This window comes from Megalobrama amblycephala, linkage group LG3 (genome assembly GCF_018812025.1).
Source record: "Megalobrama amblycephala isolate DHTTF-2021 linkage group LG3, ASM1881202v1, whole genome shotgun sequence".
Taxonomy (NCBI): Eukaryota; Metazoa; Chordata; class Actinopteri; order Cypriniformes; family Xenocyprididae; genus Megalobrama; species Megalobrama amblycephala.
The window spans coordinates 49,622,950-49,637,430 of NC_063046.1; the positions used below are offsets into that span (position 1 = coordinate 49,622,950).

Sequence of the window (14,481 nt, forward strand, 5' to 3'; positions counted from 1 at the left end):
GATTTTTTTTTTTAGTACAAAAAATGCTAAACTTTGACAAAAAGTAATTTTTATTGTTATAATTGTGATTTCATAACATTTAGATATGAATCCAACTGAAAACTTGAGAAGACTTGTGAAAAGACATCCTTCAGTCATTCAAATAGCACATAGCAAATAGTGGAGCTTTGCAGCCATCTACTGGTAAAAGTGAGGGTTTTTTTTTTTTTAACTTTTATAACTGCATTTTCCAAAAGATGGGCAAAAATCTTACACTAAACCATGTCAAATTATCCATGTTATCCCCATGAATGAAAGTTAGAAATCTGTGTAAAGTGAATTTTACATAAAAACTGCTTTTGCATAAAAACCTATTTAAAAAAAATATTTTTTAATTTATATAAATTTAAAAGATATCACAAATCCTTCAAAAACTGCACAGATGTTTATTAAAAACATTAATAAACAGAGTAAAATTACTTTGGTTTTTAAAAAATATATTATATTGTTACAAAATTACATTTTGTTGCCCGGGGTCTCCAGAGACCACGAGTGTAGTCCCTAAATGAAGACCGCACAAGGGTTAAAGATGTGTGCCGTTTGATGAGTGAAAAAAAGCGGACCTGTATTCCTTATATGTGGACTTCTATTGTCACTATATGCCACATTCTGAGGTGTAACTAACTTATATGATGGAATAAAACATTTTTTTTGTTCTGACAAACCAACTGTACATTTACAAGCACAGGAAGTGTGACCAGCTTCAAGGTTTGGTGAAACAGAACATGTATAAATTGACACATTAAGCTTGTGTCTGTCAAGCATGACCTGCTCAAACAAAGAAACAAACCAACCAACCCTGATTCAGTCCAAAATACACAAAGAAGAGTCAGAAGGCTTTGCAAATAATCTATTTACTCTTTATTTACTTGACTGGCATTGCACAAATCCCCATCAAAGTAAAGTACATACCAAAAGAAAAGGACAATTTTTACATTTTGATTGGATGCATATTTTCCCCTTTTATTTAGTTACAAGTAAGAGAAGAGCCTGTGCTGCACTCATCACACTGGATGGCATTTCCTCTCTTTGATGAACTTAAAGTAGCCAAACTGGTCACGTTTTCTCTACTGCTCACTGCCCATAGTACAGAACAAAACTATTAAGGGGAAATATTGTAAATATAATGGGCTTTTTAGAGCAGGTTTTTTTTTGCTATTTACTTTTAAATGGCCAAGTATGCATCAACCCAACCCTCCCTTCCCCACCAGCCCCTTCCTTTCCATCCATCTCTCTCTTTCTCACACCCAGACAGATGAAGGGTCCAGACCACAAGCGGTGGATCAGGTTAGGGACGGGACAAGGATGTAGAAGCGAGGGGCAAGTTGTTTGAATGTTTGACGAGACAGGCGAGGTCCTACCCCCCAAACTAACCCATCTGGGAACCTACGCAGTGACACAGGAAGAACAAAATATGAGGTATAAAAGAGAGAAAAACAAGAAAGGTAACTTAAAAGGACAGTGGGAGATGACAACAGTTATAGTAAACATTCAGAGTCAGACATATGCAGAACTTGCATATAAAAGAGTTCAAAACTCAAATTAAAAGGAATGTGAAGTTGTCAATCTGTGTATACGGATTCATAAGCCCAGAACACACCAAGCCGACGAACTAGTGGCGACGAAAGCAGACTGCGGGGTTGGCTCACATCGGCAGCGTCTGGGTCCAAAGTTGCCCTGACACACCAAACCAACGCTCGACAGCCGACAGCCAAGTAGCACGTCTGTTCTGCGCCTGCGTAAGAAGAAATGCCTTTCCGTACCAGCGGGTGGCAGGATCTGAACAGCCAATCAGAATGATCAGATGGCCCGACTGACCGACAAGCTCTGACACCGATCCGACATGTCGAATCGGCCGAAAAAAAAAGCAGACAAGGACCAACTTCAGCCGACGGTGCGGATCACACTGAGAAAACTTCGTCAGCCGATGAACAAAAACTGCCCTACGGCCGACCGTCGGCTTGGTATGTTCTGGGATTTAAGCGTTTATTGCAACATTTCATCTCTTCCTCATGAAACGTGTAGGTGAATTTATGTCTATGCCTTGTCTAGGCTCTGCCCCGGTACGGTTTGTTTCGAGCCATTCGTTAGTCTTGGTGTTTGATGGGAAAGAGATGAAATGTAGTTGTAATAAACTAAGAATTCATACAACTGCAGCAGTGGATGACTTATTCTGTTGCGCGTAACTGAGGAACAACTGATGATATGGTCTGATCTTTGGTTGACCAATCAGCGGAAAGAGGAGTTTCACTCCTGCCCACATATAGAGAATGAATATTCAAGCGATTTGTTAATTTTCTACCCCTTAATGTAAAAACGAAAAAAATCAAGCTTAAATATTAAATTAGAAAAGGGTCAGTGTACTTTTGCCTCCATTCGTTTTTCCTTTTTTAAACCAGAAATGAAATATGGAAAATGCGGTTTCTTTGTTTTTTATTTTAACACTAAATGAATAGAATTAGCAGATACAGGCTATTTTTCTTTATGCAAGATTATTATTTTGTGAAAAATAATATAAATGATATACAACTTGTTTCTTAATATGTAAAAATGCTAAATTTAATTTCCAGTGTTTTGCGTCATACACACAGACGCTAAAGCGCCCTCTAGTGCCTTTTCCTCTGGCGTCAATAGAATGACTCACTTCAAGAGCCTGCATGTATAAATGAATAAAGGCCAAAACGACATCTAAATTACTGTGACTGTTACTGTGTCTGGCTCTGTTAGGTGTTTTATATCGTTTTATATTGAGAAATTGATTGGGATTAGGAGTCACTTAGCTATGCAATGCTGTTCAAATTGAAAATATGCCAACATTAGTTATGACGACAAAATTATACCCCAATATGTGATTTTCATGAAGACAAAATTCCCATGCCCTTTGCCTCAGTGGAGGTTTGACATGAAATATTTCTCAATTCTCATTGAAAGCAATGCGTTACAGCCACGTCGCTGGACATTAGCGCTTTACGTGGCTTAATCCTACTAAAACAACAACCAGGGAAAAACGATTTTCTTGCACATTTTCTTGACATCAACAGCATAAGGCTAAGACAACGGCAACGTAAACAAAGTGAAAGGACAATATTTTTATGTTAAGCGTTTATAAATGTAATATACCGTCCATACCGGCATGATGAATACGATCCTCAACTGGATGGAACTGCAATAAATACTTTGAATGTTGCGATTCTATTGGACTTATGATAGCAACCTGAATCGTAACAAAGCACTGTTCACCAGAGAAGAACTGGCCCCCTGACTAAGCCTGGTTTCTCCCAAGGTTTTGTTTTCTCCATTTTAACACCTATTTGCCACTTGTTTGCCACCTGATGTCACCTGTTGGAGTTTGAGTTCCTTGCCGCTGTCACCTTTGGCTTGCTTAGTTGGGGACACTTGACATTTGATATTCAACAGTGCTTTGATCTGCCTGCATTGACACTATTTTTTAAGAGCTGCTGTGCAGCCAAAATTATATACCAGTTATCAATGTAAAGCTGCTCTGACACAATCTACATTGTAAAAAGCGCTATATAAATAAAGGTGACTTGACTTGAAATGGTTTTCTATAAGTGGAAAACGCTGAAAGCGCGTCGTCTTCATATTCGGCCTGACCTGCCTGTCTGCATATCTTTATTGGTCATTTAATATCAGTGTCTTAATGCATTAAGCGTTTTCTTCATACCCGTGTTTCATTTTCAAGGAAAAAGCTTAATGTGTTTTAATTGCATTCATAGTGGGCTGCTTACAAGGTGTAGTGAATTTGCTCCTCCAATATCGCCTACATTAAGCCACATTAAGCATTTTTCACGTTAAGCACGTTAAGCATATCCCGCTTTGCTGGGCGTGTTTGCTGCCAGTATAGCGTTCTCTGGACCCTTCGTGAGTGAGAATGGGGTGGAAATCAAGTCAATTATTATCATGTTTCAGAGACATGGCTCTCAAAAGTATGGGAGAAACAACAATTTTACAAAAGAAAACTTGTAAATTGACATTTCTTCGACTTTAATCTGTCCATTTTTAATTTTGGTTTATAAAGATGCAAAACGTAATAAACAAAAAAATTTGAAAAGAAGTCAATATTTATTTTGTGCACATTAAATTTGTGCATTCAGTTTTAATTTAAATTTTGGTATTCACAACAGCATTTAAAAATAAAACAAAACTAAGTTCGTTTTTTGTTTTTCTTGACGTGGTTAAAAAAACTAAAAAGGAATGGATGCAAAAGCACACGGACCGAAAAGGAATGAAAGGAAGCACGGAGTGTCTTTTCCAATTAAAACCAATTCATTTTCTTCAACTTTTTTTTTCTTCATGATTTAAGCAAAATTAAAGGATTAGTTCACTTTCAAAAAAATTTTCCTGATAATTTACTCACCCCCATGTCATCCAAGATGTTCATGTCTTTCTTTCGTCAGTCAAAAAGAAATGAAGGTTTTTGATGAAAACATTCCAGGATTATTCTCCTTATACTGGACTTCAATAGCCTCCAGACAGTTGAAGGTCAAAATTACAGTTTCAGTGCAGCTTCAAAGGGCTTTAAACAATACCAGACGAGGAATAGGGTCTTATCTAGAGAACCGATCGGTCATTTTCAGGAAAAAAAAAAAAAAAGTAAATGTATATGCATTATATAAACAAATGATCACCTTGCACATGTTTCCACCAAAACTGCACTTCCATATTCTTCAAAAAGCTTACACTGTATGTCCTACGCCTTCCCCATTCTACTTACGGAAAAAAACGGAACTGGTGCTGCATTCGTCCCGTAAGTAGAATAGGAAAGGCATAGGACATACAGCGTAAGCTTTTTGAAGAATACGGAAGTGCGGTTTTGGTAGAAGCATGTGCAAGGCGATCATTTGTTTTATAAAGCATATACTTTTTTCTTTTTTTTTCCCTGAAAATGACAGATCGGTTCTCTAGATATGACCCTTATTCCTCGTCTGGTATCGTTTAAAGCCCTTTGAAGCTGCACTGAAACTGTAATTTTCACCTTCAACTGTCTGGAGGCCACTGAAGTCCACTATAAGAAAAATCCTGGAATGTTTTCATCAAAAACCTACATTTCTTTTTGACTAAAGAAAGAAAGACATGAACATCTTTGATGACATGGGGGTGAGTAAATTATCAGGAATTTTTTTTTTTTTGAAAATGAACTAATCCTTTAAGAATGAAGCTTTTCAGAATATGGAGTAGCTGCTGCTTAATTTCACAAGCTGACAATAATGCATTTTAACAGCAGTTGTAGTTTGTTTTTACCACCAGTTTAGCTCAGGAAGTCCCACCTCTTGCCAGGGTCACATTTCTTCCAGGTCATAGAAATCATTCTGAGGGCTTGGAAGCTGTAGGGGCAGGTGCCTACACAGGGAGAAACAGTTGTTAGTGCACATTTATGTCATTGCAAACAAACAAAACAAAACAAAACAAAAAAAACACCTCATTTTTAGGGGATTGTTTTGGGGATGTTTCAGAAGAGGATTTGACATTAGCAGGCTTGGAGGCCTGGGCTGGTGACTCAGGGGCTTTTTCAGGTTCGTCTCCATCCTAAACAATGACAGTTGCGAGAGAACTATTAGCCCAAGATGCATTGTTTTAAAGTCAAAACATTTATTGATTATCTGATTTTTGCATGTCCAGCAGTGTCCAGAGAAAATGGCCATTCCACTTTAAAGTCAGGCAGCAAGAACCAAGCTAATATCGTCAAGTTCAACTACTTCACTTACTTTAGAGGTACCGGATTCAGACTTCCTCTGTCTGCGCCGACTAAAAGGTCTGCGGGGTCTCCGGGGCTGCCCTTCTGTTTGCTCCACATTGGTCTGGCCCTCTTTAGGGGGCGACTCTTGCTCTTCTACAGGGGCAGCCGTCTGTTGAGCCTCTCCAGGGGGTGCCCGAGGACGGAACGGCCTGGGCATCACAGAAGAGAGAGTTTCGCATTTGCATAAAATACAATAAACGAGCACAGGCTATCTTGAATATTTAAGGCAATGCAATGGAAGACCTCTGGAATACTTCCGAAGGTATCATGGAAATGCATAGTCAAGTCACATTTATATATAGCACTTTACACAATACAGATTGTTTCAAAACAGCTTCATGGTAATAAACAAGGAAATGACGCAAATAATGACGCAAACTTCGTCAAATGAGACATTCTGCTGCAAGTGAGTTCAGTGGGTAAAGCTCCTCAATAATGAAATGAGTTCAATTCTGCTATAAGTGGCTCTACAGAAGACAATGTCATTATTCAGCTGGAATCAGGTCAGTTTTGATTCAATTCGGTTACCAAAAAGCAAGGTTTTACCTACAGAACCCCTACACGGTGAGGGAAAAAAAAAAAAAAAAAAAAAAGATTGGAGGAAAATTAATAAGTCAAAGCTTTTGCGTTCCCTCGCAAAACCTTTGCGTTCCTCAGATAAACATTTGCGAGAGAACGTAAAAGTATTGACAAATATTTTTTCTTTCATCTCATTTTTTTTTCGTTCACCATGTCCCTTTAGTGGCTCCATATTTACCAGAACACATTCAAACTTAATAAACAGGCTTCTTAAATTAAATAAAATTATTATAGAAGTCTACATATTACTCAAGACTTTTTCCAGCCTTAAATACACTTTTCAAAAATGTAAGGCATCTTAATAAATACTCCTTATTTCCATTTTTCCTTTCAACTGAACACCACTATGTGAATTTAACTCAAGACAACACCATTTCCAGTCTCAAATAAGGTCTGTATATACAAGTGGTGATATGAACCTTCGAAATCGTGGTCTGAACCTGCGAGGTGGCGGCCTCTGCTGGGCACCATCTACTTCCTCGTTTTTCTCTCCTGCTTCTCCCTAGAGCAGAGGCAAGAAAACTGCAAAACTCACTGACCAGCTGTGTGCAGGCTTAATATCACATTCAATATTGAAAGTTCACATTGAACACAATTTAACTAATGTAATCTATGAAATGTCACAAAGGCCTACACAATTCACTAACAAGGTTTAAAAAAAAAAAACACCAAAAAAAAAAAAAAAAAAAAAAAAAAAACACGGTAGACCTTCGGATAAAACAGCAACCAAATGACCTCACCTCGCCTTGTGGCGGAACAGGTCTCCTGCGTGGACGCTGGCGCCGAGGACGTGGCTGAGGGGCTCCTTTCTCTTCTCCATCCTCTCCCTCAGTTGTGGGACCAGCTGGAGCACCCTCAGCTTTCTCCTCTCCTTCAGTAGGACGTGCATTACGGGGGTAAAAGCGTCTACGAAATCTGCGTTTATTGGGGGCGTATCGGCTGCCCTTGACAGGTATACCCCCTGGACCGGTCACATTCGCTGCCTCTGAGCCCTAAAGCAAATGCCCAGTTTTAGAGAGAAAATTAAGCTATAAAACTCACAATATTCCTCAACACTATTTTGATTCATCCAGAAGCACTTACTTTAGTCGCTTCGACAACATCAAACTCCACAACCTCACCATCCCCCACACTTCTGAGGAACTTTCTTGGATTATTCTTTTTTATTGCAGTCTGTTCAAAGGGAAAGGCATATACATAGCATAACATTTATTTTCCATCAGTGATGAGTGGGTTAAGTTGCAAGACAAACCATTTATGAAATTAATGTTGACATCTTAGGAGCACTTGAAATCTAGGATTTCCGTATAGGTGATACATCTTGGTAGAATTTCTTTTTTGTAAATGTCATTTAATCTTACTAGGCAAGAATATCATGTTTATATGCTGCATTTAAAGGGTTGGTTCACCCAAAAATGAAATTTCTGTCATCAAGTACTCACTCTCATGTTGTCCCAAACCCACAAGACCTTCGTTCATCTTCGGATCACAAATTAAGATATTTTTGATGAAATCCAAAGGTATCTGAACCACACATAGGCAGAAACTTCATTGCACCGTTTGAGGTCCAGAAAGGTAGTAAAGACGTGACTACAGTGGTTCAACCTTAATGATGAAAGCGACGAGAATACTTTGTGCGCACAAAAAACTAAACAAAAATTAAAGCTGCAAGCAGCGATGAAAGGGCCCTCACACCTGGGCTTACTGCCACCCGTTGGCCTTAGGAAAACAGTGAATAGTGGGCGACATGCATGTAAGGGAGTAAATACAGGAGAATTATGATTTCAAAGTGCCATCAAAGTGCCAGAATTATGTCATTTCAAAGTGCCCCGCTTCCTGCTGCCAACAGGTGGCGCTTTGACTAACTGAATATTGCCATGTAGACGTCTTCAGGCCAGGACTCTAATAAAACGTGAAGTTTGGGGCAAATCAAACATTGTATGCCTGAGTTACAACAACTTCCCATTTCATGGCGAAACATCAAACTTAGTTAGGCCGCCACAGACAAGCCCTTCAGCGAAAACTCTAGATCGTTGCAATTTAATGTCTCAAAGGCCTTTAGATTAGACTGACCAAATATGACATTGATCTGATTAAAGCTCTAGGAGGAGTTTGTTAAAGTACAACGTCTGGAAATGACAAAAAAAGGAAAGAATTTTGCAGCGAAAACTCAAAATATCTCACTTCCTGTTGGGTTTACAGATTTTTCACCCACAGACTTTTTTGTAGGTATTGGGCTGTTACATCTGTCTACCGAATTTCATACCTGTATGTGAAACGTAGCACTTAATTTAAATTTTGAAATTTTGACTATCAAGCCATTTTGCCACATCTAATTCAGAAACCCATTTCAGATGCAAATTTCCACCACTTCTGACGCATGTGCAAAGTTTCATGAGTTTTCAAACATGTTTAGGCCCTCAAAAATGCGATTCATTTTGGAGAAGTATAAATGATCGAGCAATTACAATAGGGACCTCACACCATTGGTGCTTGGGCTCTAATAATGACTTTATTTAACAACGGCCAATAAAGAGTCGGCATTCAGACATTAACACGGAAGCCTGCACTGCATATATATATATATGACAACAGTTAAATAGTTGAAGTCATTATTTTTGTTTTGTTTTTATGCACAGAAAGTATTCTCATCGCTTCATAACATTTGAGGCTGAAACACTGTAGTCACATGGACTATTTTAACAATGTCTTTACTACCTTTCTGGACCTTAAGATGTGCAATTGATGTTGCTCCCTATGTGTGGTTCAGAAACACTCAAAAATATCTTAATTTGCGTTCCGAAGATGAACGAAGGTCTTAAAAGTTTGGGACGACATGAGGGTGAGTACAAAATGACAGAAATTTCATTTTTGGGTGAACTACCCCTTTAGCATCGGTTTAGAAGAGAGTAGTGGCATTACTTCACCAGAAAATTATTTAAAATAGTTTAAATTAAAAGGTTGCAATGTATTTATAAAGTAAACGCATTACCTGATGAACAAATACATCTTCCTTAGTATCGTTTCTGTAGAACAAAAAAGGGAATTCAATTAAATTTTAAACAGACTAAGATTATAACATATATACATGTTTTCAAAAAAATATCATTTGATAGTGTGAAGGCAAAAAAAGAATTCAAATGCTTGCTTAGCGATATGATTATACACAGATGAGGTCCAGAAGTCTGAGATCACTTTGAAAATCTGGGCTTTTATCATTTAAACCTGAAAATAACGTTTTAGAATTTAAAATAATCTTCAAATCAAATGTATTGCATTGTAATGAAAATGGTCGTTTTGAATTAAACACACTTAGGCCACTTTGTGGTCTCAGACGTTTGGACCCCGCAGTATTTGACACCCGTCAGACTGTGTATCTGTGCACAGGAGTCCTTTCAGCATTATGAACCTACCTATTGATAAAGCCGTATCCATTGCGCACATTGAACCATTTCACAGTTCCTTGCACACCGGTTGCTGCAACGGATCATAAAAATAATGCATCACCATCCATTAAGATCATCTTTGGGAGTTGTTGGTGTGATCTGACAAGATTCGTTTGCTGAAGCAAAGCCCGGTGAACGGACTCATTTGAACACTGTGGGCCATGTGTGTGAATTATTAACTATAAACTTTGAAACCTTTCAACCACTTAGGTCGTTCAGACGCTGGTTACAGATGTATCCAAGACATAAAGACGAAAACACGCATTTTTGCATAAGATGGGGTTCTTACATTGGATATATGCTACTCAAGGGTAAACATAGTAAATTATGGCTAATAATGTAAAGCTTTTACCTAACGACATGCAACACACCTGCAGTTAAATCCCTCCCACATAAAGCACATGGTGACAGCGCGCAGAAATGTGGGTCATCAAGGCACTTTCACTGTGTAAATAACCAAACGCTGCTTCCAATATGAACAACTTCAGATCATACCAGACATGCTACTTCAATTTCTCTTTATGCTGTTGTTACAGAAACGGAATAAATCCCAACAAAAGATCGCCCAGTGAAGAGTAACTCGAAAATAAATGGTAAAAACAAGTCCCACAGAGGAAGGTAACCATGTGGTAAAAGCATTTAGCGACAACTTCATCGATAGTAGGCTATATGCAGAGTCGCAAGTGTGAATTAAACCATTTCAGCCCGCCTCAAAAATAAACACATTTTCTGAAAAACGATACGGTCGATTCTAAAGCCAGTCAGTCGCGTCTCACACCGTAAACCTGAGGTGTTCATTACTATCGTAATGTGCCTTAAATAAATGTATCATTGTCACTAAACCCCTACCGATAACTTTTCTCTCGGGCTGCGGTTGCTCAGACGCCTCTGTGTCGCTCATCTTCTCTCTCTGGATTTAACCCCCTCCCTCCGACTCGCCAAACATTTACTCGAGCGGACTCAAACTTTTTATCCCGATTCCCTGTCAGGAAGGATCTACACAGCCTGGATTTAATTGGTGTTCAAGCGACCAATCCGCGAGTTTTATCTTCATTCTCGCGTGATTAATTGGGAGTCAGCGTACGTCTCGCGCGAAAACCAACTTATTCTTCACACTTCATTTCGACTTTTGAAAGAATTATTGACAACAAGATGCTAATGTTTTCCAAATGTTATGTTATTAGTTATAATCCAGCTTCAGTCAGTCTGTATAATCAGTCAGTCACACCTCTATCTATCTATCTATCTATCTATCTATCTATCTATCTATCTATCTATCTATCTATCTATCTATCTATCTATCTATCTATCTATCTATCTATCTATCTATCTATCTATCTATCTATCCAATTCAAAATTGCTTTATTGGCATGACTGTAAATAATACAATATACATAAAACAATAATAAAAACTGTATAATAGAAGAAAATATTATCAAATATTATAACACTATCAAATATTATAACATAACTTAAACTTAAATTAACAGTCTATCTATCTATCTGATATTTTTATATGCCTCTTTCAAAACATTAACATGTACTTTGTGCTGGTGACATGAAATACATCAGACGAGTACACCTGTGAAGATATCCAGTAGTAGCTGTTGATAGAAAATCGGACAAATCAAAAATAAGTCAGCCTGGTGATTTGATGGGATATAATATTTTAATATCGTTGTGCCTGGTTATGGCCCTGCTTTTTTTACCCAATATGCCTTGCACAAGCCCTTCTACACATAGGTCACCAGATTCAAGTTTCACTTGACTATTTTTATCTAAACGACTTGACAAGACTGTGGGTGCCATGCATTTGGTCATTTCTTCCAACACATTATAATTTTATTGGACAATCATTATTTTATTCACTATAGTTTCCTCTATTTTTTCTTTTTAAATATGTGAAACACTGGTTGCAACCATGTTCAAAGGTATGAAAATGCAATATAAATTTTTAAGGTCTCCATATTGGATTTTTACAAAACTTCTCAGTACAGAACTTAATGTATTTCTCTCTGATGTATAATGAGATGCATGTTGCATTTGCTGAGTGTGCGTAATGCTATGAAGAATCCCACTGTGTCTATCTTTATGCCTTTAAGCTAGTGATGTTTACATCATGAGCGAGAGAAATCCAGACAAAACACTGTAAAAAATCATTTTCATGATATATCACAACATTTTTTCTTTTGTCAAATCAACTTCAATAAATAATGTGGTTCAGATTGCCTTCATTGTATTAACTCAAATTTTTAATATCAATGAACTCAAAATTTTAAGGAAACCATACATTACTTTTTTAAGTTAAATCAACAATTCTTTTTACAGTGGTCACACGCAGACATTCAACATTTGACCTATGCAGTAAACAAAAGATATATGAATAGAAAATATTTGTAGATCTTTATTATTGACTCTTCCAGTCAGAGACGAGGCGTACTCTGCATGCTCGCCAATGTTGCCTTATCACAAAACAGAAATCAGACATTAATCTCACCTTTGACAGTATAAAAATAAGTATAAACAAATTAGTTTATACAATTAAGAGCGTTGTTTGAAAAGTATAGGCAGGAATATTTGACTGCTCAGAGTCGTACTTTATTGTGATATGTAAACCAAACAAGGGGTCAAGGTTTTGCTGGACAGTATGACCCCGTTAAGCGCTACTGTAACTTCACAATCTGACTGCAAATCTGATATCTTTACAACAGCATTCAACTGCTGAACCTCAGAACCATGTCACGGCAGTTTCAAGACAGCTGCATTAGGCCAGCTGTCTCAGACCGGAAGTTAGGGTAAAGATTATAGCCTCATTAAAAGGATAGTTTACCCAAAAATGAAAATTGTCATCATTTACTCACTACCATATCGTTCCAAACCTGTAAGACTTTTGTTCATCTTCAGAACACAAATGAAGAAATTTTTAATGAATTTCTGTCCCTTCACTGACAGCTATGCAAAAAACACTTTGAGAAAGTTAAATCCATATGAATCAAGCAGTTTAGTCCAAATTTTCTGAAGAGACACAATGACAGATTGAATTTCGAACATAAACAGAAGCTCAAACAGACCTCTTCCGGAAGCTCAAACATTCTGCATAACACACGAGAATGAACCTCATTGGTTCTCACACGTCAAGCAAACATGCAGTCATGTAAACCGTTTACCACAACTGATGTGTGAGTTGATGAATGTTTATATGTGAATAAAATCCTAAATTCAATCTGTTCATCATATAAAGCAATCATGTCTCTTCAGAAAATTTGTATTAAACCACTCAATTCATATGGATTAATTTTACAATCTCTTTATGAATTTTTCGAAAAGTCAAAGTGGTAGTTGCATAGATGTCAATGAAGGAAACAGAAATCGCTCAGATTTCATTAAAAATATCTTCATTTGTTTAACGTAGATGAATGAAAGTCTTATGGGTTTGGAATGACATAAGGGTGAGTAATTAATGACAGAATTTTCATTTTTGGGTGAACTAACCCTTTAATGTTAGGTTTAGTGGATTAAGGTATTTGCTAGGGCGGAGTTTAGGTGTAGTGAATGTTATGGGGTTCTGAGTGGGGGCAGGTTAGGCAATCATCCTAGTCTCATGCAGCCAAACCTTCAGACTGATAGGAGAAGGTCTAGACTCCATAGTTTTCATTGGTCAAGGACCACCCAAAAGGCCATCTGACTGACATGTAAAGAAACCAATCACAGTTAATTTTTTTAGAGTCATGTTTAGGGGACTGGAAATGTAATGTCAATAACAGACTGGCATGTAAAACTCTTGGACGTATTTTAAAGAGTCTATGCTGCAAACTTGAGATACAATCCAGCGTTTAGTTGATCCTGATAAGTGCTCATTGCCACAGTTGTAAACTGTTTTCTTCTTCTATGAGGGGGTTTGGCATCACAGCAGGTTTGATTACAGGTGGATTGTTAGAATTCCTGTAGAAAATCTTGTAGAATTCAACCAATCAGATGATGACTTCTAAACTCTTGAAGTGTTTCCAGTTTTGTGTGCCATATGCATCAGACGCATCAGCCAAAGGTCTGTGGGTGTGGCGTCTGACTTCTTTTTTTTTTTTTGCAAGAAATAATATATCAGTTATTTCATTATATCGAAGTAATTGTTTTGCCAGTGACTGATTTTTTTAGGGTCAAGTGGACCCTATTTTTTTCTCTGTCTGCTGCCTTTGATGTCACAGCTCAGGATAGTCACTACCAGTGAAGATTCTGCCACCTTTCTTTAAACAATGACAAAGATTTGGCTACCGAAAAATAAATAAATAAAAATAAAAGAAAATGTGTTTTTGGTAGCTATCATTATTTTAAAAGTATATATTAAATAGTTTTAGGGCCCTATTTTTCTCTGTATGCTGAGTGGGGAGAAGGGCCAGAAGGGCCTGGTAAACAAGAGCAAACGCCCTAGGGGTTATTCCAGAAAGCAAGGTTATCTTAAAGCTGCTGTCCGCGGCTTTTTGGCCCTCTAGCGGTTAATAAACAGAACTGCACGTGTCTTGCGGAGGAACATTCTAGCCGGAGCTACTTTTCTCTGTGTTTGTCTATGGCGAGTCACGCAGTTACTGTGATACTCTGCGGCGAGTGCTACCAGTCCGGTCTGAAATAGTCCGAATATAAACACTTATTATAAGTGTACCATAA

The 14,481-nt window shown here is 37.7% G+C and overlaps 1 protein-coding gene across 2 annotated transcripts; it reads right to left on the minus strand.

The window, feature by feature from the left end:
* Positions 1-885: 885 nt before the first annotated feature.
* LOC125265602 (Y-box-binding protein 2-A-like) lies at positions 886-10,828 on the minus strand. Of its 2 annotated transcripts, none has more exons than XR_007184300.1 (10): positions 10,672-10,828; positions 9,790-9,853; positions 9,369-9,402; positions 7,460-7,549; positions 7,117-7,368; positions 6,796-6,878; positions 5,766-5,946; positions 5,479-5,586; positions 5,302-5,400; positions 886-1,425 (listed from the first exon to the last, which is right to left on the minus strand). XR_007184300.1 is itself a non-coding variant. In XM_048185911.1 (10 exons), exons 1-9 carry the CDS (start codon positions 10,721-10,723, stop codon positions 5,365-5,367), a joined length of 900 nt encoding a protein of 299 aa, XP_048041868.1. In that variant the 5' UTR covers positions 10,724-10,828; the 3' UTR covers positions 886-1,425; positions 5,328-5,364. The 2 variants fall into 2 exon arrangements, 1 of the variants encoding a protein (XP_048041868.1); XM_048185911.1 differs by having other exon boundaries at positions 5,328-5,400.
* Between the last annotated feature and the right edge of the window lie 3,653 nt (positions 10,829-14,481).

Coding starts and splice junctions, on each gene's coding strand:
- LOC125265602 (XM_048185911.1), bottom strand. CDS start 10,723: ATGAGCGACACAGAGGCGTCTGAGCAACCGCAGCCCGAGAGAAAAGTT. Junction 7,550..9,368: donor AAGATGTATTTGTTCATCAG/GTAATGCGTTTA, acceptor CCCTTTGAACAG/ACTGCAATAAAAAAGAATAA. Junction 7,369..7,459: donor ATGTTGTCGAAGCGACTAAA/GTAAGTGCTTCT, acceptor CATTTGCTTTAG/GGCTCAGAGGCAGCGAATGT.